Source organism: Formica exsecta, unplaced genomic scaffold (genome assembly GCF_003651465.1).
Source record: "Formica exsecta isolate Colony F162 unplaced genomic scaffold, ASM365146v1 scaffold2, whole genome shotgun sequence".
Taxonomy (NCBI): Eukaryota; Metazoa; Arthropoda; class Insecta; order Hymenoptera; family Formicidae; genus Formica; species Formica exsecta.
Window position 1 is genome coordinate 2913384 of NW_021849297.1, and position 27675 is coordinate 2941058.

Sequence of the window (27675 nt, forward strand, 5' to 3'; positions counted from 1 at the left end):
AAAATCTTATGCATTCATAGAAGCTGATTCTATTGAGCGCGTAAGCAGTTTTAAGTTTGATAATTTTTTTAATATATCTAGAAAGATATGTAGGAAAATTCATATATATATATACATTATTTGATATAATTAATTTGTTGCTTTTATTTTTAAACTAAATTAAAAAGATTAGTTTTAAATAATAATTACAAATACATAAAATTTTGAATAGTTTTATTTTTTAAAAGAGAAAACAAAATTAAGATTTTTCTTAATCTATCAGTATAACAAATAAGTTAATTTATAAAGTAACTTTCGTTAATATAATTTTATAGCTCTCCAAATTTATTTTAAGCAATGTTAGAGATTTTTCTAACGGTTTTAACAGAATTTATACTAACAAACTGTGAGAAAGAAGAGCAAAGCTAACACTTAGTTCTTCTTCCATTCTCGATCGTACTTGTCCAGCTGCGTCAAACTTTCGTTCAAAAGTTTCATTTTGCAGAAACTGTCTAGAGACCAAATTTTATCTCTTTTGGCAACGAAATCTCAATGGTATAGATTTTTTTCAAAGAAAAGATATTTTTGCGTGCAGAACATATGGTGTCATCATGAAGGTATACAACAGATGTTCATATCTTTGAGATTGCAATTCAATGTATTACGCTTATGTTTTCACAAATGCAATAACAGATGCATTTTTTATTATGTTTTTTATAAGCACACAATCTCCTATTACACGATCTCTCGTTGTTGTCTAATATTGACATTATTATTGTCTAACGCTAAAAATACATATACTTTTTTTTAAATTTATTATATAAATTTTATACATTACATGTATAAAAATTAATTATTAAAAAGAATATCTTACAAAGAAGAAAGAAAAATTTTGAATTTTAGTATAAGATATTTTATTTGAGCTAAAAAATGTTCTGTAATTTAATAATAAAAAAAACCTGACTTGTCACTCTCTTCAAGTTTCACGTATTGATATTTCGCGATAGCCTTTGCATATTGTGAACAATATAAGCGCAAAAAGTAAGGCTTTCATATGCTGAGAAATGAAATTTTTGCAAGGAAACTTCAAATACTGTGCAAGTCAAGATAGAATAGAAGACGCAAGATATTTTCTGTCGTATTGGTCATGCCGTATATTGACTCAAACAAACTGGAAAAGAGTTATTTTGCATGAAAAACATGGAAAACGCAGCTTCATCTAGCATCACGTCATTGCATAAAGAATGCAATCCACGTTTGACTTTTTCATTTTTAATTTTGATGTCGTATTTCTTTAGTAATTTGAAATCGAATCTCTTTTTCAAGAAGAAATAGGTAAGACATTTTTTTGTACGACACATCACATGAAGTTGCAAAGAATAGAATATAAACAATTTTTGGACTTTGATATATTTCTTTCCGATATGGCTTGGCTCCAATATCGCTCACTTTAATTTTTCCGAACAATTTTGTATCGTACAATCGAAGCATTTTCGAAAAGTTACGAGAGGATTATTTAGGGAAAAGTTTGTACAAACTATACCGTAAGATACGCTTGAAGTATCGCGAGTGGTTTTTCCATAATTTTAAGACTACACTGAACGCGAGATGCGCGCAGCAGCAAACCAAGATCGCTGCTCCGTGTTTGCATTTTCCCTTAAAGGGTCGCCTCGAGTGCTATGTGGGTCAGGACTATTGCGGTGTGTGTACTTTGTTTGCTGCTTGTCGCAGCTGCACGTTCGTGTAATACACCGACAAGTGGTTGAGCTCCGCGGCGAGGAAACCGACCCGCTAAATTGGCATGACAAACATATCCGTCGCAGCTCTAGTCTAGTCTTTCGGTATAAACTTTTTCTCTCTCTTGTTAAGTTTTATTTTTAATAGTTTTAAAATAATTTAAATATGCATAATCATGGATGAGCGCACGACAATGGATTATTTAAAGATTCACGAGAATAAAAATAAAAAAATCGAAAATTGTTTGATTATTTTGTGAATTATGCTTTTTGGGAAAAAAAATTGATTAATAATTAGAATTACATACATATATAGTTTTTAATATTTGCGAAACTTTGTGTTGTAAGCCATGTCGAAACGATATGATAGATCTGACAGTTACAATCTATCGTTGGTATCTCTGACGCAACATATTTGTTATTTACCATATCCTCCGTTGCATGGCAGGCATATATTAGATTATGCATGCCACATCTCGCGAAACAGTCTCAAAAAATTCCGGTATATATTTAAATGCATTTTATACGTCTTTACTTTACTACTCTACGACGGAAGTTTCATAAACGTGAGACGATGCTGTTGCGCGAAAGAATTGAATAGCGCATTGAAATTGACTAGAAATACGTATATCTAATCTACCATGCAATTTCGCTTCGCTTTATATTGAGTACCGATCGATGAAGAAGAGCGCGCATGAAACCAGAGATCAATACCTGAATAAATTAAGAGCAAAACAATGAGAAAAAATTATCATTTCAGATATAAATCCATTCTTATTTTTCCAAAATTAGAAAGAATGACATCCTGTATTAGCTTTTTGACATATTTCTTTTATCTGACATAACGAAAGCATAATGAAATAATTACATATTATAAAAAGAATTAGAGCTTTTTAATCTTTTTATCACACATTCACTCTCGATTCCGCGAATCGTTGAAAACGAATTTTTGCACGTTCGGTTCGAATCACTGTCGGCAAACGATTGATATCGCGCGTTAATCTCTCTTGTTGGCAGCTCTCCTTGTCAATGGATGATGGTACGTTTAAGCACACGAGAGAGAGAAAGAGAAAGAGAAAGAGAGAGAGAGAGACTATCTGACCGTCGAGTGGTTCTCGAAAGCGGTGAGTTCGTCGGCCAGGGTGTTAACGAGATTATTAACCGCTCGCATGTTCTCTAAAGAATCGTCTCATCATGCGATGATCTCGAAAGTATCCTCGCCCTTTACGAAGTTAAAAATGTAGGGATTGAAGCAATTCCGGCGTCTTTGCGAGCCGTCGATCAAGGAGATTTTGTCTCGTGAAAAGTTCTATATCATTTAAAACGGGATGCAAATGAAATGAAAACGTATTTATCATCGCTTCATGATTGAATCCAAAAGCAATATTTTATGCGACAAATAATTACAAAATTGCAAGTTTTCTAAATAGATATGTTAATAAAAAAATATAAATCATTCAAATAATATTTCTATAATTAGTTTTCTTATTTATTTATTAATTATATTTGAATTATATCTTCATATCAAATACGGTTTTTATACAATTTTTTATTTACTTTCTGATCCCTAGACTTCTTTTCGATTGAAACGTCTTTCATACATATTTCTTGTTGTTTATACCAATTCATTTAGATTAATCGGCGACGTTCGGGTTCACGCGATTTTCTCCCGTGACTTTGAATCGACGGAAATGATTTTTTCATGAGCGGAATAGACCAAAATCAGGACAGATGGCGGTGCACTGCCAGTCGAGAGAAATGGAACGGAAAGCAGTAAATTGCATGGAAGTACATTCGGCGGATTGGATTAGCATTTTATACGAAAGGTCTCGTGTGTGCGCATACGTCACCGGACGAGAGCACGCGCGTCCATTCGACGCTGGTTGGTGAAAACGTGCGAATAGATATTGCTCGGGACGCACGCAAAATGATAACGATAGAAAACTAAAAACGAGTTTTTCCGCTGAAAACGAACACCGGATGTCGCAGAAAAAGCTCGATCTAAAATTTATCAGGAAATTCGTAAATAAAAGCCATGCGATTCGGCTAGATCCGTGAAAAGGGACACTCTGTATACGCGCGTAATCTGAAACTTGCGAAACTTCGGACATCGTTCTTTCACGTTAGAAAGAAACTTTTCTTCAGATTACGTACACACACAAAAAGTCGAGAGACGGGCTTCGGTAGAGCTTCGGAAGCTGCTCCTAACTCTCTCGGGCCCAAATTGGTTGGTGTGTCGCGTGTGTAAAATGATTTTTACCGTCTGCGCCATAAGTGCGCTCTCGTGTGTCTCGGTCTGAAATGAGAAAGGCGAATTTGCGCCCCTTCGATGTTTCCCTAATGCCAAGCTGCTCTTGCGATATATTTTTTGTGAAAAATAAACCCGCGTTTCGCTTGTGTCATCATCAAAAATCGCGTATTGATAATTTTATTTTACAATAAAAAGTCTCTTAAGTTTCTTTCTTTCTTTTTATTCTTCTCATTTTACAATCATTACATTTATTGCTTAATTTGTTTTCTTTTATTTACTGAATGTAGATTGATATAAAATTAAAACAAAATTTTATTTTAATGTTATTGAATTGTTATATTTATAAGAAAATTTCATATTAAAAATAGAGAGTGCAAAGTGGGATTGATTTCATTATAGCTTGTAAATAATCAGTTCAAAGTGCTTTAACTTTCTCCACCGTGCGAGTTTCAATTAGTTTTATGGGTCGGTCGGTATAGATACGTGCCACAATAAGGCCGCTTGTTTCGAATCCTGCAGCTCGATTCGCCTATAATTCATGACCGATAGACTGGAGCGTATTCGTTCTCGTTTTTCGTATGTCTGATGCAAAGGCGCTGTTCTAGATCGAACTGGTTTCAAGAGATACTCTTTCACGACGTCTCGCTCTTTTCCACGTCTCATTTATTCTTCTCTCCATCCCACTCTTTCTTTCTCCTTCTCTCCCTGTCGTTGGAAGAAAGAGGCTCGAAGATACAAAGGGACCGGAAAACCGCAGAATCAGCAAAGGAAGAGAGAAATGAAATAGAGGGGGAGGACAAGAAGAAGGGGGTGGAGAGAGAGAAAGAGAGACGAACATCCAACTCGACATTATACGAGATCTCCTCTCCATCTTCTTTCGGTACTTTTTATCCCCCTTTATTCCGTCTGCTTCTTATCATGCCGCCGCTGCTCCTCTTCGCGTCGTCTCGCGAGGAATCTCAAGCGTCGTATCGTATCGACTACCGCGAAACGGCTATACAGATGGATAAAAGCGGTTCTCGGAATACCTTCAGAACTTTACTCAGGAACTTAGGACCTTGATGGTCTTTTGAAGGGACCAAAGATTCGTGACAGAAACGCCACTATACGATACTCCTGTCGATTCGCGTGATGTTTCTCGTTTCGGAATCTTTGGAAAGCCCATAAAAGATCGTCTGTTTTCAAAAGCGATTTAACATCGTCAAATTTTTTTTTAGCACAATCGCCATTTACAGGATACCTTTAGAGAGGTTACCGTCAAAAAAAAACAAATTCATCTCATGTGTAATCACTGCAAGTCAGATTTACATCACGAGAGACAACGGGCATACGGTGTAAGAAAGTCCGAACATTGTAAAGGATATCCGCGTGCCATGGTCAGGTTTGTATCCGCACACAAAGGAGATGACTATTTCGCGGTATTATGTAGAGCATATCCATAGAGAGAAAATCCAGGATTATTGCACATTCATATACATAGCTATCCAGTTGGTTCGCCAACAATAAGACGATCGTAAAGAAGCTCGCGAGACGGAAGCCGCTGCTGTTGGAGGAGAAGCACGTTCAACGAGTAACTGTATATCAGGTGGATAATAAAGTTTTCGCGAGCTTTTCGAGATTTGCAAATAGATGGCTCGGTCTTGCGTGAAATCCGAGTTGCCACGTCGATCGAAACAATGAGCGACGGCGATGAACGAGACAAGAATCGTTGTTCTTCCGTCGAAAACTTGAGAATGCAAAAGTGTTTCGCTCGAACGTGGTGCGATATTGCGCTTGGAATGACAACGACCTCAAAAAATTTGCATCCCAATAAAATAAAATGCGAGAAGTTGCATTGTAGATCAATTAGTACCAAAAAAAAAAAAAAATAATAGTAATAATAAAAAGCTATATTCTCTGAAGAAATAAAAAGTATTTTTGTTCGCGAAAAGAATTATTATATGATATACAATAATAAAAATTGAGAAAAGAATATTTAAAGCAGATAATACGTGATAAAAAATGGATAAATGTAATTATAAATTAATATTTTTGAGACATGTTATTTGGAACAAAGCAATCAAGATAAATTGGAGAGGATGAGGAATTGGGAGAACTCTTACATCAAAGACTAAAATTATATTGCTAGGCTTTAGCAATTCGGTTAATTAGCAATTCAGATAATTAGCGTTCTGTTTGATATAGACTTCTGTAAAGGACGCATAGAGAAATTATTTAGGTAATATTGATAAAGAAAGACTGTGTATATGTATACAATTTGCAATAGACGGATGCAATGTATATTTGCATAGATATGTGCAAGATAGCACATATTTATTACAAGCGCACGACAGATAATCAAGCATCTTATGTTGGCCATAAACACAGATACCAACACAAATCCGTAGCTTATTATATGCAGAACATAGATATAGATCTATGTTAATCCGCGACTCGTAGATTAAAGATCAAAGGACGTCTATGGTCTGATAATGAGATATTACAGTGGTTATACATATATTCCCTCCCTCATCCCATCGCAAAAATAATTTTTTTACATATAAAATCTCTTATGAGATTTTATATAATTACATTTTATACTTTTAATTCTAACAGATAAATATATAAAAATCATAATGTAAAAAACATTAAACTAAGAATCTATGAAAAATAAAATTGAACACTATTAAATACAGTATTAATCCTTAACTGATTTTTAAATGATCCAAGAAAATCGATTTAAAAAGAAAAATTGAATATTCTCTCTCAGAATCAAGAAAATAAGCACTAAGGCTTATGTGAAAATATTAAATTTAAATATGTTATAAAACACATAAAAAATTTCGCGGGAAGAAAACTGCTTAGGCAACAAATTATATTAAGCATAATTAGCACTTGACTCATTTGCATTTATACCACTGACGTGAATATGTAAATAGTAATCCACCGAGTATATGGTAAACTTAAAAGCAGCAAGTTTGCTGAATCTCGTCTTAGTTTGATTACATTCGAAGTATCCTTATTCATCCTTACTCCACTTCCGTTAAGCGCCCGATTGCGCTTTTTTTCATCGTTATCATTGCAATTCATCAAGGATCGCTCAATAAACAGTTGCACTTTATGCCTATAACGCATATGTATGTATGAGAGAAAGAGAAACAGAGAGAAAGAGAAACAGAGAGAAAGAGAGAAAAACTCTTATTTCAAGCATTATTCGATCATACAGATCCAAGCACGTGCATGTAAATTCACTAGACCCTTTAATAGGACTTTCTCGTAGAGAATGCTGACAGAAGGATCACAGGGAATATATGAGATAGATAGGGAAAAGAGGTAAAGAGAGGAGGAGAGAGAACGTTGTAGAAATTACCAGGCAGAACGCAATATCCTCGCACCTCTTCACGTTCGTGTTTCTCTGTGCGATCCACCTTCCTGTTTTCTCTCCACCTCCGGGAACTTCAACGGGACGTCACTACCTAGCATCTCCCTAAGGCTACATAATATCCTCTCTCGAATTGGCCCTTCAACCACCGGGAAAACGCCGACCTGCCTTCCGACCTGGAGCTTGCACAGCGTCGATATCGCGAAAAATTGCCGGTGAAACAGACGGGTGCGATATGTGCATTCATAATGGTCTGTCATTGTGAATAAAACGAGCTTGAGTGTGTTTTAAAAATATATAGAGTATACAAAAATAACTAGGTATATTCGGTTTACAGTACAATTGCAAATTTATTCAAAATTAGAATTATTTCTTAACAAAGATGTATATTAAAACGTCAATAGTTTTAAAAAAATTATAATCTATACTTTTTGAAACTTGAATTAAACTTAATCTTCAATCAACTAATTTTAAAATAGTATTGAATAAATCAATAATAATCGATCATTATTTATTCACACTTATTTATTTATATTATGTCATAAAATTTTTATGTAAATGCAAAATACTTTATACGGAAAATTTGATGTGTGTGTGTCTATATGTATGTATAATATATTCTTCAAATACTCTATAAACATTTTTATCCGACTCCGACGAACATGGCAATATATAATAGTTAACTACGTTAGCACATTTCTCTCATTTTGCGAACGCAAAATATCGCTTCGAAAGGGAATTACATTTTTTTTTATCATTGGATCTATCCATCCCACATCCCCTTCTTTCTCTCCCGATGCAACTTCCGCGTGTGCGAGTGCATCAGTGCTCGCGGCAAAATACACGCTTGAAGTGATCGCGAACGTCGGCGTAGCCGACGGTGTGTGTATGTGCACGTGATTTATGATGATAATAAACTATTCGGAACTGATACAAGCCGACGATGGCCGTTTGTACTTTCATGGTTCGCGCTACCCGACTCTATCGGTGATCGAGCAATTTATAGGCGGAATACATATTTTGCGTTACGGGCGACTCGTATACGCGTAAACTCTCGTCAGGTCAGATTCTCCAGGTCTGCGGCAGAAATCGATACATCGTTGGGGATACGCGAGAAGCTTACGTAACGAGCGACAGCTTCGAGGATCGAGCGTGTAGTCTTAATAATTGCGCATCGATGCGCGCAGTGCATCGGATACCTGCCGACAACGACGTCGCGCCTAATTAGGCGCAAATAGGAATTATTAACTTTCCAACGCGCAAGACTTACGAAAATACAGTATCCTCTTATTTGAGATTCATTTGCAATAGCGAAATAATATGCGATTGATGTGTTTAATTTTAGTGGATAATTTAATTCCAATCTTTGTATACTTCATGATTTTTTAAATTTATACACGTTTGATAAAATTGCAAATAATTATTAAAACATAATATAAGATATTCTCAGAACATCTTTTTAAAATAATTTTGCAATTAATATAAATTCAACATTAATATACACTTTAACAAATTATATTGAGAACAGAACAAACTGTTTGTCACTTCAGATAATTATAACGAAGATTCGCCTGCATATGTAGTTATATTGGCCAAAACTCGTCACACCGTTATTTGTGAAAATCGATCTTTTTGTCTTCTTTTTGTATAAAAATAGTACTACAAACGCGCTCGTAGCTTCGAGCAACAACGCGATGCCGGGACGTTTGCATTGCCGCCAGTTGCAGCGTGATGCACAAGGATGGTTGCAACGTCTGCAGCATCCTCGGTCTAATGCTAAAGTACTCGACTGCTCTTTGACCTCGAGTCCAACGTAAATCAACCTTAGGTCAAAAAAAGCAGTGAAGTACATCGAAGCAACGTTCATTACACGATGTTGCATAACGCTCTTTTATGTTTCAGCAAACAATTTTTTAAGCCTCTCAGCAGTAAGTCAATAAAATCCTTTTTCCACACAACTTATTAAATGTCCATTATGAAATCGAGCATATGCATGGACATCCTATTCGTCTACCGAAAATTATATGCATTTAATATTGAGATAATATTATCTCTCGCAGTTTGCTAGTGTTAAACAACAAATATTAAATCAATATTAAATCAATATTAAATCAATAATGAGAGAGCACACATATGAATAAATTTACAAAAATATAAAATTCGAATAAAGAATGATAAAAAAAAATAACAGTCAAACAACCTATTGTTTTAACGCAGAATGAAACTAACGAGATTCGCGAAACGACACATTTTCGCGACAATATACAGGCGGTCACCCACCTTCCGTTTCCGTGTTCTCGATACTCCGCTTTTTTCCTCCTCATATCGTGTGTTGGAAAGTTTGCCGGTGTTATTCGACCCGCGTCATTGAAAGTTGACAATTGGTGGGCGAACTACCCAACCACCGATGCGTGTGCGTCGCGACACGCACGTGCTGTGCGTGGCACGAGAGAGCACTCGGGCTCGGGCATGGCATCGCCACCTTCGCATCGAGAGAGATGACATCCCTTTGTGCGTTCGAGTAGATTTCTAAATAGCGTAGAGCGTTCGTCGTGTAAAGGGCTCTTGCTCGCTTGAGACGAGAGTCCTGTTCTTCTCCGCGGGAGAGATCAATAGAACGAGAGACACCGAATTGAATAGAATTATGAATTCAATAGAAAATTTAATAGAATTGAGAATAGAATTCTCTGTTATATTATCGGCGATTAAACACGCGGATAAATTCTCTGTTCCCCTTCATTGATCCAGAGACTATTGAACTTGATGTTCTCGTAATCTACTGTGGACAACGTGTTTTTAATTCTTTGAATATATCGCACGAAATCCTCGATAACACAATTAAAATCGAAATACAATTGATTATATTCTCGTGAAACTATAATTATTACTATTATTGCGTAAAACTTAATTCGAGATGATAGTAAAAGCTTATCAAAAGAGAGTATAATAATATAATAGTATATCTCTGATTTGATTAATTAAAATTCCGGGCGCTTTTAATAATAAGGTTATCATTCACCGTAATTGATATTCTGCAACTTTTATATCTATTTTCTAATATCTGCGATTAAAAGAAAATAGCATCGATCGTAGAGATGGAAAATCTTTGATCTTAAAAAAAAAAAAACGAAAATATTGCATAAAAGGCAAATAATATTTCAAGGAGAGCATGACACAATGAAATGTATGAAGTCTCTCTTGCAGTAGCGCTCGTAAATTTTGCACACCTGTTTACTTCAGCCTTGGCAATACCTCCACGTAGTCAAGAATTCTTTCATGCTTGAACGACGATCGGTACTTGACCTTAGAACGCTAACGAGCTCCGTTTATATCTACACTATCGCTGGCTGCATCGCCGCCGTTGCTCCTGTCATGATGAATTGAGAAGGGTAATCGAGTGGCACAAGTGCAAGTAATTCAACCGAAAATTATTTCTATCCAAGATTAGATAAAATTTTAATAATTAATAATAGTTTTACTTGATCTCACTTTTATTCACCTGTAAATATTCGATTAGATTAAAAAGAGAATTCAAACATTTAAACTATCTCCAATATTTATTAATCTTATATATAAATTAGGACTTTTATTTATCTTCTCTCTTTCTCTCTCTTTCTCATTTATCTTTACTTTCATATATTTTTTTATAAGCATTTTTATCTCTATATATCTTTACATAATTCATATTATCTTAATCATCTCTGCTTAATTAAGGATAAATAATTGAGGACAAAATAGATTATATTACAATTATGTTACAATTACCAATTACATTGCAAATGATCAGAGATATCGATGATACTGACGCATATAATTAGGGAATAATATGCCGAAATCTCACATGACAATTATCTCGTATCCCGCAGCGTATCATCTGATTGGCACATATGCCGCGCGCACCATTATACAATACGGCTCGTGTATTTACACGAGGGTCACTCGCGTACATACGTGTGTGTTAGTATTCATGCACGTTCGCATTCCAATGTCCTCGATTACATTCACCGCTAGCCTACATTTCACTTCTTCATGTATCATCGTAAAACACTATACGCTAAAACAGGTCGCTGCTAAATGTGGCATCTTTTCCCGCTATTCTTTCTCTCACGAAAATTTATCATAATATACACACGGTGATTTAATCCGATGATTATTCAAGCAGATCTTATTAGCAGATGAAATTATAATTCAAAAGATTTAACTAATTATTACCAAATACCGTTGCAAATGGCGAATGGAAATTGTATTACGTATTATGTACATATTTTTATTAGTAACAGAATCGAAACTGATTACTTAATTAATGTCGAGTATTAAAACAACGCATCACTCTGGAAATACCAAATATCTTTAATGTTCCAAATCGTAATATCGTTTTATATAGAAACACTGAAATTTTAGGCTATATTAAATTCTTTGCTATAAAGTCTTATAACATTATAAACATAATATTTCATATAAAGGAATTGAAAACGGAAAGGCCTAACTTAATATTTTTATTATTTTTGCTCACATATCTCACTTTATACTTGTAGAATATAAAATTTGTGTCATATATAAATATCGATTTGCACGTAAAAAAACTTCAACAATTTATTTTTTAAAAACGGGAAAATATATTGTGTATAGTTGAATAATATTATATTTTACAATATCTATAACGTGAATTCTATCATTATATTTCATAGCATCTACAGAGTGATTCAGTACAACAATTTTAAGACGCCAATCCTATGCTGTTTGACAACAAATGTTTGTTTTACCCCCTTCTACCACCCCTAACAATTTTTACATTGACTTTTGAATTACTCTGTGAATTATATCACTTTTGTTATGTAAATCACAAATAATCGATGTTCTACATAATATTATAGATATATGTATACGATGTATATATACCAGTCTTGCATTTGTAATGGCATGCTTAATGCAAGTTACATGTTTAAGCACATGCATCAATCTGGTTATACATCTGCATGTACAGCTGCGTACATATATATATATATGGTCAAAGATTGAGGTTGATGTTTTTTCTACTCTATGTATGTGTATGCATATGTTTTTTATGACGTTCCATTCATTCGTAGCGTAGAGTAGTGAATAAAAAAACATCGTACTGCTTATATTAGATTTTACTATATATATATATATACGATATTACACAATATCTTGCGTAAAAATACTCGCAGCGTTTTGCGAAATCTTGAGAGTCTATTTTGGTGTATACATACCGGTGCGCTCCGCATGTTTGCTCAAGTTTGCACGCAGCTTTATATAAGCAGTACGCTGTAAGTGTGCACGAACATCATCAATCCAGAGTTGACCTAGGCATACGCATATCCTCATCGAGTCCCTTCTCCATCATGTAAATTTACGAGCCCGAGCTGTTTGATGCAATTTACAAAGAGCGAGTATATGACCCGACATCTCGAGGGTTTGCGTCGTCCAATGAATTTTGCGCGAATTCAATCGATCGCGTACTTGCATCCATAGTAAAATGCCTAGTTGCGGCAATCGCATGCATTTCATTCGGAATATTACATATCGATCTTTTATATCAACAAATACTCGGCACAAATAAATCTCGTATTTTTCAAGTGCGAAGTAATGATAAAAGTAAACAATATGATCCTAAATAATTTTTGTGATTTTTTACAAAAACTTGCACAATATGCTTGAAAAATCAAACGTCACTTTCTTATATTTCTTAATAATTTTAATAATAAGTTAAAGAAAGTTGGCAATTGTTGTCCCGATATCGATCTTTTTTGGCCCAAAAATTGTGAACTCCTCTCAAAAAAACAAATATCGTGTGCGCATGGGCACGATTCATCTTAAAATAATGATGACATCAATCTACAGCTAATATAACACGAGTTAGCCAAAGATAGTAATATTTATCACGAAAAAACAGATATAACCGGTTTGACCCGTCCCTACTCGGTTTTACTCTATTTTCCCCTATATATATATATATAAACATATACATACATACATATATATATATACATACATATACTTTTAAGAAAACGAGAAATAGTAGTAAACATATCTTATCTGCGCAGATTTAATGCGCAACTATCACTTGTGACGAGGGCAGTATATAAGAAAATGAAGAATGTTTATTGAGCACATTCCATAGTCGGAAAAGAGCGAGATCAGTGAAATCGTGTGAGTAAAATCAACATAATTAATTGTGTATTAATAATATTCTGGAAGCATCATAAGTAAGAAAATGTGGTTTTATACGAAAATGTGTACAAGTAATGCACGACTTGACGGCAAAACTGTAGTGATAACAGGAGCAAGTGGCGGTATTGGTAAGGAGACTGCCAGAGATTTTTATGGAAGAGGTAATATATTGAAGAAATGATAATTTATCCTAGAACTTTGAATTTTCTTTTTTAATGAGAGAATTATAATACAGAAGAGATTTATATAATACAATATATAATATTTAATACAGATCAAAATAAACTAATAAAGACTCTTATGAATATATCATGCAAAGGAGACAAAAGGCAATCAAGAGCTAGCGCGGTAATTTGTGCGTATATGTTTTATTATAATTAAATTACATTGATATTTTAGCTTAAGTGATAGATCACAAAAAGCGTATGTTTCGATCCTGTTTTGTACCATCTTCAGTACAATTATTTTAAAGTATATAGAATATATTATATCAAAAATGTAATAGTAATAATACGCAGAACAAGAGTAAGTCATCCATGTTGTCAGAAGGTAAATATTATATAATGGGATTTCAAGATAGAAAGAGACTGTCCGATAAAATATACTACATTAAAAAAACAACTGGCAATACAAATATATCGAACTTGAGTGAGTCACCCATATTGTACAGAAGACAAATGTTACACACGGATGTTCGAGAAGATGGTCCAAAAAAAGAACCAAAACGTATGCTTTTTGTGATTGTGTCTATCACTTAGGTAAAATATCAATGTAATTTGATTATAATAAAACATAGCGCACAAATTACCGCGCTGACTCTTGATTGCCTTTTGTCTCCTTCGCATGATCTAATACAGAATTTTTTAATTTAGAAAATTTGATTAGTGATATAAATAAGATATAATTTTTTTTAATTGTGATATTTATCCTACAACTAAGGTTTTATAAATATTCAAACATGAACAAACTTGTGCATTTAGGTGCTAGAGTAATTTTGGCCTGTAGAAATATGGAAAAGGCAAACGAAGCAGTCGTAGATATAAAAAATAATCCACCTTCAAGGTAAATATATAAAATCATATTAGTTAATTAAAATCATATTATAAGAACCAAATAAATTAGCGGTCATTATTTATTTTAGGAGCCGCGTTAATCACCAATTAGAAAGAAACCCTTTTTCTTTTATTCTTTTTTATTTTACTTCTTATATGAAATTTTTGCGTAACAAATAAGAAAACAATTTAATCTAGAAGACTATCTCTTGTGTTTTTTAGAATTAAAAAGGATGAGTATCAAAATATTGCGGGCGAGCTTGTAATTTATTCTCTCAATCTAGCTAGTTTGAAAAGCGTGAGAGATTGCGCTAAAAATTTACTAACGAAAGAAGCAGCCATTCATATCCTTGTAAACAATGCTGGTGTGGCTATGCTTCCGTACGAGAAAACAGAGGATGGAATTGAAACGACATTACAAACGAATCATCTTGGCCATTTTCTTTTGACGCTTCTACTGATGCCAAAAATGCAATCGTCTTCCCCCGGTTGCAGAATAGTTAATGTATCATCAATTGCTTATATTTGTATGTATCGATATTGCGTGATACCAGTTTTATCATTTACTGAAAAAATAAGAACATATTCTTATCCGAACTTTGTTTACTCTAAACATAACTATAACAGAAGCATTCTATTATAGTGGGTGACATAGATTTCGATGATATTAATCTGGAGAAATCTTACACTTCAATTAAAAGTTATACGCAAAGTAAACTGGCAAACATTCTGTTTACAAAGGAACTCGCTCGTCGATTGACAAGTAATATTAAACAAATATATATTTTATAATGATTCGTAAAATAGTTTATAGAAAGATGACTACAATTTTTTAATTACTAATTGATGGTTAATAACACAATATAACAAAAAATAACTTTTTTTTAACACCAGAGAAAGACTAACCGTTTTCCATAGTTTTTTTATGATTGCGATTCCGTTGTCCAAATCGCTCAATCACATCACAATTTTGAGAAACTTGCAGTTAAAGTTGCAAAAACAGCTATTTAGTGTATTTTGGATATTATAGCTACGCGATATGCAAAGTGTTGGAGAAGTTTTATTGCATCCAAAATAAAGTATATTAAGACTTTCAACCTCCAAAAGGAATGTTTTGTGTCGACTATGGTTGATAAGATATTCATGGTTAAATATCGGGTTTATTGCGGAAAAGTTGTAAATTAGATCGTTGAGAATCTATCAAGTAGTTTTTGATTGAGTTTATGCACATTTAAGAGTTTTTCAGATCACTGAATACAAATCTAATGTCAAAATTGGCAAATTCAAAATATATATATAAATTTTTGCATATATATAATATATATTTTGCAATTTTTGCAAAAATCCAAATATTTTTTGATTTAATATCTATATTAATTCCACCATTTAAATTTGTCAATTTTGCATTGGATTCGTATTCAGCAGTTTAAAAAACTCAAGATTGAATATAATTTAAAAGACCTCATATTTAACCATGAATATTTTATCAACCTGACAAAAAATTCTTTTTAAAGATTGAAAGTCCTAACAACATACTTCATCTTGATTGCAATAAAATTTCTCTAACAAGTTGCATGTCATAACTATTATATCATAAAATACATTAAAATAGTCTCTTTTGTTTTTTTAAATGCAGATTTCTCAAAATTGTGACGTAATGGAATCATTTGGAAAACGAGATTGTATTCAGCCATAGACTTCTATATAACATATTAGAGCTAAAACGGCTATATTTCATATAATAAACATGTGAAACAAGAGCAGTTATTTACAATTGGGCAAAATATCGATATGAATTCGATATTTGATCAATTGATGTCATTCAAACATCATTCATTCATTTTTTAAACGTATACGTTTAAAACATTTAAAAAAAAATAGAAATGAACTAAAAATATCAAGTGTATATAGTGCACATATAAGAATAAAAATGCCAATGACTTGTGTAGCATATTTGGCTGTTTAAATAGATATTCTAAAGAAAGAAATATAAATTTTTTTTCAGTAAGTACATGTAATCTGTTTCTCTAATTTTTTTAGAAACTTTAACTATTTTTATGTGTTATTAAATATGCATCAAATATTTATAAATCAAAACTTTTATGAAATAATATTGCAGCGTTCTCTTCAAAGATAAAAATCGATTGACAGCCTGGTTGAATGCGATAAAAAAACAAAATTGGATTCCCAGTAAATATGCTACAATCTGTACATTCTTCAGTAGTTGTTTTAATTTATTATTTTATATAATATATATATATATATTCTGCCCAATTGTAAATGGCTGCGCTGGCTTCACTTGTCATATCGCTGTTAGCAATTTAGTATATTATATAGAAGTCTGTGTATTCAGCATCAAAAAGACTATGGAAAACGGTTTGTCTTTTTCTTTTTTTTTTGTCGAACTGTATAGTCATTAATAATTTGGCAAAAGAAAAAAAGTGAAACAGATGGATTAAATAAATAAAATATTATTTCAATTTGCAGAAGCAAATATTCACGGAATTAACGTATATTCTTTGCATCCTGGTCTTATACCAACGGAGATAAGTCGGCACGCCAGTAATACTCTATTTCTAGGTACAGGTTTTGCTTATAATTTTTTAACGTGGCTTTTGTTTAAGAATGTTGAACAAGGAGCACAGACAACGATATATTGTTCAGTGGATGAAAAAGCGGCTAACGAGACTGGACTTTATTATTCGTGAGAACATGCTATATGTTATATACAGGGTGTCCCATAATTCGCGGATCACCCGCCATGTGCAGGTAGAGCAGATGAAACCGCCAATCAACGAAGGAAAGCGAGCAATGATGAATACGCTAAAAACTTGTGGAATGCATCCTGCAAGCTTCTGCATTTAAAGCCAGAAGAAGATCTTACTACATTTCTGCAAACCGTTTCACGCCAAATATCGTAAAGAGGTATTGCATTGGTTACATATCGCATTGTTAAAAACGAAGCCTATATAGTAAATTTTATAAACGTGTAACTCTATTGACCTTAATACACAGTTTGAAAGTATCGACGATACTATTTTATAAGTCGTAATGAATATTTATATCTAATTAGAAAACGACATAGATATATGCATATTTACGATGTCCATCTGTTTCTTTCTCCAATGGTATGTGGGTCTAAATAGATGCGAAAAGAAAACAAAGTGAAAGAAGCATAAAATTATGCATCAGCAAGTTATATGTAATATTTCTAAATATACACATATACATATGTATATTGATAAAATACTTTCTAAATATTGATATTATATTATATATATTGATATCATTCTATCGCATAAAAATTATAATACCTAATAAAAAAAATGGCTTTTAATTTTTTGTAATTTTAATAACCGTTATATCGCACCAAAGAAAATTCTTGATCTTATAATGGCTTTGTGGGTGTCCTTATCAAAATCTCTTAATTTTTTCTTGATATTTTCTTGATATTTTCGGATAACACCGATGGTCTTATCTGTTTGACCCACGTCACGAAAGCAGAGGAAGATAAGAAAGCCTACGATATAAAATTCTATGAAAAGCCTTTTTTCTAGAGACATTAAGTAACGGAAAAGATATGAAGCATCTTATCATATCAAGATACCTTTCGATAATATTGTGTAATTAAATATAAAATGTTTAGCAATAAATATATATTTTCCATATTATATCGAATAATTCCTATTATACACAATTGTTATTAAAACGCATACCGAGATTTCAAGGCTGTCGCGAGAATTGCCAGGATATACGGTTTACACCGAATATATATATATAGATCCTCTCAAAACGAGGGATTGCAGTTGACAATGCGTTTGAGCTTAATCGAGACCCGAGGGAGAGCGAAAAGAGATCTGCATTCGCTTTGAATCAGAGAAAACCGTCGCAATAATCTCTCCCATTAACGCTCGCAAGTAAATATCTCCTTTACGACCGATTCAATGCTGGCGATTCGCGAAGGCGAATGCCCTTTTCGCGGGCAGCTAGATGAACTTTTGAGAGAGCCGCATCGCGCGGATGATAAATCGTTGATGCATGCGCCGCGACGATACGTTTCGTCGCGTATAACGACGGTTGCAGAAATTGCGCCACTTATCTCGCGTGTCACGTTCAGAATTTGTGCATCGCAATATTCGCCGGAGAAAAATGGTAGACGATTCTGTGATATAACGGTTAATTATTTTCGAATCCCATTTATGGTTTATTTGATTTTTTTTTATTACGAAAAACATTTTCAGATTTGTTATATTATTATATTAAGGTAAAAATAGAGCTGAGAAAGAAGTTGAGTTTGATAGAATTTAAATTCCTAGTTATTTTCGACTTCATTTTTTTTTTATAGACAAGCAATATCTGGAAAATATGGGTAATTGTATTTTATATCGTTATTTTTTTCAATATATGTATAATAGAAAGATATGAAATTGCATACGTGTACGTGTAATAGTAGGTAACAGAAAATTTTCCGTGTTCCATCAACGACGTATAAAAGCACGTTAGAAGGGAAATGAGTTCGTCACGTCTTTGAAGGTCAACGTTGCAAGGAAAGGAGGAAGAGTGACCTCGTCCTGCGAATCTCGTTAAGGGCGAGTCTCGCATTTACCCCCGGTTCTCGAGACGCATTTGCACGCGCGGAACAATTTATTGCACCTTTCTTGCGCGTTAAAGCGTACTATGAACCGCATACCTTATGCTAGGTTCCCAGCTGGGTCGAATCATAAATCGTGCGGCTCTCTCTTTTCCACTCTCGGATATTCGTCTCTCTATCTCTCACTCTCGGTCCACCACGGTCACCCTTATTTCTTACACGACGAGTCGAGAAATCCTCTCCTTCGTGCACCTTTAAGAACAGTCACGAGCAATGTCCAGAGTCGCCTTCGTCGGGATATGTACGAGTCTCCTTTTGCTCTCGACTCGCTCGTGCCAGTTATTTAAATCTTTGCCCTACGTGTTTCGCGCACGTTTTTACCACTCGCGCTTTTATCCTTTGCGAGCTTTGTTTACGAGCGGCTTCATTCGAGATGCGAGTACATGGCGCATACGTACGTGTCGTTGTATATTCGCGGTATTTATCCGTCATGCAACTACACGATGCCTTCGAAACAAAGTTAATATTTGTGTCAAAGGCTAGTCCATATTAAAGAAATCTCGCTCTCTTCCTTTCTCTCTCTGTTGATACATGCGAAATTGAAAAATATGTTTTTACGAGTATTTTTTGAAGACTTTAAAAAAAAGCTTTTTTTCAGCGTAAACATACCGAATCCGGAGTTTTTATTGAAATTCCTTTTATATGCTGTAAAAAATTATTTTTCGATCCGATGGAGACAGCGATGAAATAATGTGTCTCATCGACATCGATATCAAAGTATCGATTAGCGAAATACCGATGGTACAAATCTCGCATATCCCAAATCGCGTCTGGCGAATTATCCTTTCGCACCCTACACCTACATTCCCCGCACCGGAAATGAGATATTACTCCCCCCCCCCCTCTTTCCTCGGGGAAAATTTGATATACCGAGACATTCGGGCCGCACGCGAACCCCATTACATCACGTTTATGGCGACCGCGACGCTGAAACTTGATAATTACATTACGTCACAATGTTCTTTTATGACACGCGACATTACTAAGTGACGCATGATTACTGCCGGCGACATTTTGCGCATCTTACAAGCCGCTTAGGTCGATGATCCATCTTTTACAACTCGCATAAAGACGCACTGCTCGTTGTATTATGGATCTTAGTCTTCACACTAGCCGAGATAATTTACCGATCACAAACACTATTTATATGATTATTTATCGTTTTCCTATAACTTTGAAATGGTTTTTAATTTTAATTTTATTGGATACTGCAGTATCTCATTATCATAATTAGCTCGATTTATAAACAACTTATATAAAGCAATTCAGAATGACTTATAATCTCTATAAATAGATGGGAATAATTAGCTAATAACTATTTACACATCTACTTGTGGTTTTTTATGATTAGCTCGATTAATTCTATTCGTTGTGTCATAAAATTAGAATTCGCACTGTGTTAAATAACTGGACATTCATTGTGTGACAATGCGGCAACACGTAAACGGCATCGTGTCATTGTGTAATAGCAATTTGGCGTATTTATTACCTGATCGGAATAAAGAGCCGAATGAAAACGAGCAACCTCGATTATTACGCCGGGCTTGTAATTATACCGAAAGAGCCCGCGGATTCATCGCGCAGACTATCGCGTAGCGGCGCGCGCGTAATTATTGGTTTATTGTCAAGCATATCTTGTCAGCAAGTTTTATCGCGATTAAAACGAGATACATATTTCGCGGCAGGAGAAACAATCGATACGAAAACCGAACCGCGCATTGTCGATTCGTCAGGATTGAATTTCAGCCGCCGGATAAATTCGTATTTTTTTGGCAGCGGTGATTTGTAAATCACTGTTGATGAATATATGCTGTTTGTTTAATGCAATTTATTTTTTATGTCGATTATACGAAAACATAATAAATTCCATTACTATGTAATGGCATTGTAGTGAAGTACTATCAATCCTTTTAAAGTGTTGAATAAAGATTTAACATCTCGATAAAAAAAAAATTGCCAACTGACATAAGTCGCTAATCTAATATAAAAAATATTAAATGTCTTTGTCACTCACCGTCTTTAGCGCCTCCAAGTCCCCCTTCTTCAGCATATCTATTAGTCTCTGGTGATGTATCTCCTCCTTCGTCATATATATTTTTTTGTTCCTCAACTTCTCGTTCTCGTAATCGTCGCACAGAATATTATGAAAATTCACCGGCTGAACACTATGATCCACTTTTGTTTCGGCCGGAATTTCCGGCAAATCTTGCTCAAATCGCAGATTTTTAACAAGAACTTCATTGATCACCGCACCACGCTCTTCAGCATTCTTCGTTGTCTCTTCAACGCGGTCTTGCGACTTTTCACTAAACTGAAGTTTATTCCGAGAAGATTCTCCTTCACTCTTTGACCTTGAACTTCTTTGATTCTCTAGTTCATCGATAGGAATTGTAGCAGTTGATAGATTGCTATTTTCCCGCGAATGGATCATCAGTCGATCCTGATCCTCTCGCGACGCGTTTTGATAGCCAATTATTAGATCCTGAAGAATCATCGTTGCCTCGTCTGAATTTTGTTTAATTTCTTCCTTAGATTCCTTCATCTCCGAAGATCGAGATTGGACACTTGACTTGACATTACCCTGACAAGGTGATGTCGTTTGGAAAGTCGCGAAAGTCCTCGCGGGCTCGTTAAAGACAACCAGATGTTGCTGGTCCTTGGCATAATTCGACGAATTGTCCTTTCTCTTATCCGCCGATTCTCTTGATCTACCGTTCGGCAGACTCTGCTGCACCTTCAGGCACTGCTTCAAGCCAATCTCCTCGCCGATTCTGTCGAACGATTCGTCCTCAAGAATCGACGACGTTTCCTTGACGGGCGAGTCACTATCCGATCTGGTAGCGCTGATTCTTTCACCGTAAGGCGACACTTGTAGCGAAGGTCGAAGTATCGATTCAAGATCGTCCGCATGGATCACTTGCGGTTGCAGACTACGCTCATAAATCCTCTCCACGTGATCGGGTGAGGTATAACGCGTGATTTTACCACACGGGACGGCCTCGCAGATTGCGACCTTGGATCCCGTGGCGTTCTGCTCATTCGATTTTTGCGGATCGCTCGTCGCGATGTAGGCTCGATTGTTCGGCTTAAAGCTCGACGAAGACACATCGATCGACGCCTTTGTTAGATCCTGTGTTTCGACGTCTCGCGAAGAAGACGCGGCGAGATCTTTGCGCGAAAAGACCGGTGGCTTTCTGATCTCCATTGATGTTCCGACCTGATGACATCTGATTCTTAGACCGCTGCGCGACTCCGCTTGACCTTGAAAAGCCCGCACGTGAGCGCCAACTGTCAAACCGTAGCTCGGTTGCTCATGTCGCGATTGATCGATCGATCTGGCCTCCCTACGAACGTCGCTGGAAATCTGTAATCGACGTCGTGATTCAATCGCCATTCCCGATTCTATCGAAGTGATTCTCGGCGAGTTGTCTCGGGGATGGTCGGCGGCGCAACTCGTCGGCGCTTCCATCGATTTACAGATCGCCTCGACCGCTTTATCGGCGGCAGCGGCGGCAAGCCGCGGCGTCGGCCCGCTCGCCGCAGCAGCTGGTCGCCTACTTTCTCCGTCCTTATTTGGTGAGATCAGCTCACCTTGGTCACCAAGGTTGCCGGTCGACAGTGGGCCCTTCGAGAAGCCTGCTCCGCGCGGCAAGCGCGAATCCGTCTCCTCCTTAACGAGCGAACGTGCTACCGCACAATTCTGATCCGCGCCATTCCCAGAACGCTTCAGCGATGGCTTTCTGCAGGAAATAATTGACGTCGTTGTTGTTGATGTAACGGTAGACTCTTCGGTCATCTTGGAACTATTAACGGTTGTTCTACCGTAATTAGATTCGCCTCTTGTCTTCACTAAATTCGTAATCCTGCCGTCAGCCGAGTTTTTTTCTTCCGAATTTATTTCGGCACGTCTAGACCTGAAGCTCGAACCTAAGGGCTCTCTCTGAGGGATTCTGGAAGCCGGATTGGAATCGCTAGATTTCGACGACGCAATGTTCGATTGAGCACCGAAACCGTAATCCTGCTGCTTCACTTTGTTCCTCATCGCCAAATATTCTTTGTATGTGCCTCTGCTGGTGTTGACGCCAACATTCACTCTGTCCGGCTTGCCACGCTCCATCTTATGATCCATCCGAGTCAGATCGTCATAACTCGACGAGGCTCCACCGTTCAATTTACTTTTCGCCTCGTCGATCGAACGCGATCGCGAGTCCTGGACGCGATATCTTCGCTGGCTCTTTTGTTCGGCGCTGCTGTTGGACCTTGTTAGGGGTTTTTCGCGAGGAGACAACGGAAAGTTCTGATTGTGCGCCTGATTCAGCCATTCGTCCACCCGCTTCTGAACCTCTCCTCTGCGTAGCAACATCTCGGGCATCTTCGAGCGACCGATGTCGATCGTATCCATCGTCGTCGGCGACGAGGCGCGGCAATTATCCTGTTGATGCGCTTTGCTGGAATCCTTCTGTCTGTCCCGCGAACGCTGTCTCACCTGAGTCTGCTGGTTCACCTTTAATACTGGTTGAATCTTCTCCCTCGTTGGAATCGATTTAATCTGAACTTTCGTGCCGGATAGCTTTGATCTTTCTTGTTGCTGCTGCCGCTTTTGTTGATCCATTATTATCGCCTCAAAATTGGTCACGTTAATATTGCCCACGTCGCTAAGATCCGACGATCTGCAATAATCAAGATCCTCGTACTCGTCCAGAATATTGTTCACTGATTGTGCGTCGATCGAGCTGGTGCTCTTTGACTTGTTCCTCGCGACGCTCTCGTCGCTGCTCGAGTTATTATTCTGCTGCTGCTGATGTTCCCGGCTGATCTGTCGCTTGGACTGCGGCCTCGGTTTCTGGTATCTGAGCACCACGTTCTCGTAGCGCTGCGAAGCGCTCTCGATTTCTTCGTTCTGGTCTCTCCTCGAGACGGACGATTGTCGCGCGTGACGTTGCTGAAGCGACTCCCGCCGATGATTGAGCATCTTGCCGTCGTTAGACGCCGACAAGTCCCGCCTCGCAATCGCCGACGGACCGGAAGCCGAAAAGGTCGTGAAGCTCCGCACGTTCCGCAAGTACGCGTCCCCCGCCTCGGCGTTTGTCAATCTCTTCGACGTGATCCATGAAGCGATCGGACGAGAGGCGCCGCTGTCCGCATTAGGCGCATCCTCGTCGACGAAGGAAATGTTGCTGGACTTTGAAATTATTTCATCGCTCATCTTCCGTCGCAAGGCGGCATCTTAAACGCGTTTTATCGAAGAGAAGGAATACCGGTAACGCGAGATTCTGAAATAAAAATATTTCGCGATTAAAACAGGAATATTTAAAAGAAAAATCTAATGTGGAAAAATATCGGATGGCTGTTTTATAAATTTTGAACTTGAGAAAATTTCTCTTTAAATTATGTGACAAAAAATATTGAAATATTCTATATGAGAAACGCTTTTTAAAAAGAAAGTTAAACAATTAAGAAAGAGTTCAATTATTTTTGTAATAGCATAGAATAGTATTTTATCAGAAGAAATTATTTAACATGGGAATTCTCTATTTGTTTAATGAAAGACTATGTTGTTTAAATATGAAAAGTTACATTGCTGTTTCAAATATATGACCAGGTACGCGATAGCAACTAAAAGTAGAAACTCGTGCAATTTGTCGAATAATTTATCAGCCTTGATAATGCGATTAACTTCACGTAAAATTCTAAAAACTGCTCCGCCGAATGTGCTCCGAGCGAGTACCAAAAATTATCCACTGGAAACGGTCTCCGTGCAGTAACCGCTTTCGCAAATCTAGCGTAATAAACTCTCAAACTCGCGGACGCGCGGCGTAAAGCGGCCGGCGAAGAACGTTCTCCTCGTTAATTTTTCACCTAGCCCGGAAATTTACGTGCGTGCTCCGCTAAATGGCACCGCCTCATCTCGACTACATACCTCACATGCGCATTATGCGCCGCTTTAATTTGCGAACACCGACCTTTCTAAGCCATCGTTTTGCCAACGAGAGAATCGGCAAAAATATAATGCTATAAATAATAATAAATCGCAAAAAAAATCTGATATAAATATAATTCGCGCCAATCTTGAAAACACGCTTTAATTTTGTGAACGAGAGAAATCACAATTCAGGTTGCAAAAACCAGGGATGAGTATCGTAATATAATACAACGTTAAATTTAGAGTTAAAATTTCCTCGGCAAAATTTGCCATTTCGAACTCGACCACGTTCCGGAAATCGGCGATAAATAGCAGAAGGTGCGCTTCCGTAACGATTGCCCCGATCCGACGTCGGCGGCACGTTCTGTCGTTCATGGAATTTCCGGCAGTTGACCGATATCCGGTTTGAATTAATTCGGTTCCTCAACTCGGGGACAGTAAATATTATAATACGTCCGCCGTTGAGATCGTGCGTGGAATCGTTAAGAAACTCAAGAGACTAACAAAATTTAATATGTCCGTCGAGAGACCAGCAACGCGGAACAGCGTTATTTTTCTATAAAAAAATATGTCTCTTTAAGTCACAGATTATTACATCATATCATAAAAAATTTCATCAATGCATTTAGTATATATGTTGAAGTAATATAAATAGCAGTTATTTTATAAAATATAATGACTCACCTAAACTGCTTTTAATCACATACCTAATTAATATCTTTCCTAGACCGGCCAAAACAATTTTCTTTTTAACAATTTTCCTGTAAAGCATTTAAAAAAAAAATTAATATGGATGAGCAGCTTAACTAAATTATTCTGTATATGTATAAGTATATAAATTGGTATTGATTATATTTCGCAAGGGAATTTAAACTAAAATATTTCAAAACAATACTAAAATATTGACAGAAAACGTAATGAAACAACAGACATAAATTATTTCCTCATGAACAGAAAATAAATTTTGATTGGAATTTGATCGAAATAAACTTTGATTGAAATTTTATTTCAATCTCTATTCCGCTTCTCTCTCTTTCCTTGGGATATAAAATCTCTCAGATGAGATCGCGATAACGCACGTCGATAATGTAATTAACATAATTAACAAGATTGGACTCGAAAACCTGACTCACGAGGATGAGAGGTTATTAAATGCGTAGCGGCGCAAGCCTGAAATGTAAATTAAACAAAACGCGTTTAATGGAGCAAGTTTAAACGAAAATGCGAAAAACCATGCTGCTTATCGGAAATGCCGTTCGGATCAATGCAAATTGCGTATTTTCGCAAACAATTGGTTTTCAGCGACGATGTATCATCCGACGTGAATAAAGGTCGACCCGGCGGTAAATATTCATAAAACATTGAACGATAAAAGGATGGAACGAGGGGAGAAAGAGAAGAAGGGGGATGCAATCGGATAATGTACAATATTCGCAAAACGTGCAAAAAAGGGATGGTGAGTTTTATTCCATTTAATCACGATTCGTTGCGCGGTAACGATCGGTGCATCGATATAATTCGGCAGTCTCGCTAAAAACGGTAAATGCGTCAAGTAAATATTAAACGTGAAATCGCACGCAGACTCGGCGAACATTGTCGACCCCCACGGGGAGGGTAGTTGCAATTCACACGAGAACGGTAAGACCGCGCGCGCGAGCGGCGTAAATTGAATTAAACTGTCGTGGCTTTTCGTGCTGTATTACGATGTTATACTGGAGCTCTAATGATTCCCACGCGAACACACACACACACACACACACACACACAGACATATGTATACGCTATATGTATTGAAGCCCCCCGGCTGGAATTCTACTTTTAGATGGCAGATAACGCGTAACCCACCGCGTCGTAATGAAACGTATGGGAGTCATTCATAGCATGGGTGAGTTCGACCTTTGAAACAGTAGAACTGTAAGTGAGTATTCGACAAAATTATAGATTGATTCAATTCTAATTAGCTTTATTTATAACGCGCTTTGCGCAATTGCAAAAGTGTTCCTCGTAAAGGTAGATTTCTTTAGAAATTTATTAAATTTGTATCATTCTGTGAGAAGTAATTACATATTAAAATAAATTTATGCCTCATGTCACGAGATATGTAACGGAGAACAGAGATTACTAAAATGAAAAAGCAGAAACATGGATAATGAAAGCAGTATGATAAAAAAGGGAGATACGCCAGAGACGGCAAAAATAAATTTTTCTCAAAAATTTTTTAATAGGTTTTAATTATGTCATGCATTACGTAATATACAAATGAGAACGAAGATTGAACTTGCCACTAGGGAATATTAATTTCGATGAAATGCTTGCCGCGCTTGCACTCCAGGAATGCGAGGTGCTAGCCGATGTAATTAACGGTACTGCAAAATTCAGGTGTTTCCGCGAATGCACTGACCCGAATCTTCTACGCGCGCACTAGCGTGCGATGCACGAAGGTGACTACGATTTGCGGTGATTATCACGATTTATCGTCCATAGGCACTCGTCGCGATTCAGCTCGTGATATCGATAACGAATCCTCGGC

The 27675-nt window shown here is 36.4% G+C and overlaps 3 protein-coding genes across 3 annotated transcripts in view; 1 reads left to right on the forward strand and 2 right to left on the reverse strand.

The window, feature by feature from the left end:
- Positions 1-22691, reverse strand: part of LOC115234503 — a 79225-nt gene extending 56534 nt beyond the window's left edge. The window contains exon 1 of the mRNA XM_029805637.1: positions 21237-22691. Within this exon, the coding sequence (XP_029661497.1) occupies positions 21237-22691 (1455 nt within the window). The remainder of the gene's footprint in view (positions 1-21236) is intronic.
- On the forward strand, positions 13432-18067 carry LOC115234500 (retinol dehydrogenase 12-like). Its single transcript, XM_029805633.1, has 6 exons — positions 13432-13680; positions 14500-14581; positions 14794-15098; positions 15215-15334; positions 17059-17275; positions 17348-18067. The coding sequence occupies exons 1-6, from the start codon at positions 13563-13565 to the stop codon at positions 17490-17492; spliced, it is 987 nt and encodes a 328-aa protein (XP_029661493.1). The 5' UTR covers positions 13432-13562; the 3' UTR covers positions 17493-18067.
- Positions 22692-22893: 202 nt separating the features above from the next.
- Positions 22894-24428, reverse strand: LOC115234504 (serine/threonine-protein kinase fray2-like). The gene is made up of 2 exons (XM_029805638.1): positions 23034-24428; positions 22894-22962 (listed from the first exon to the last, which is right to left on the reverse strand). Exons 1-2 carry the CDS (start codon positions 24426-24428, stop codon positions 22894-22896), a joined length of 1464 nt encoding a protein of 487 aa, XP_029661498.1.
- Positions 24429-27675: the final 3247 nt, after the last annotated feature.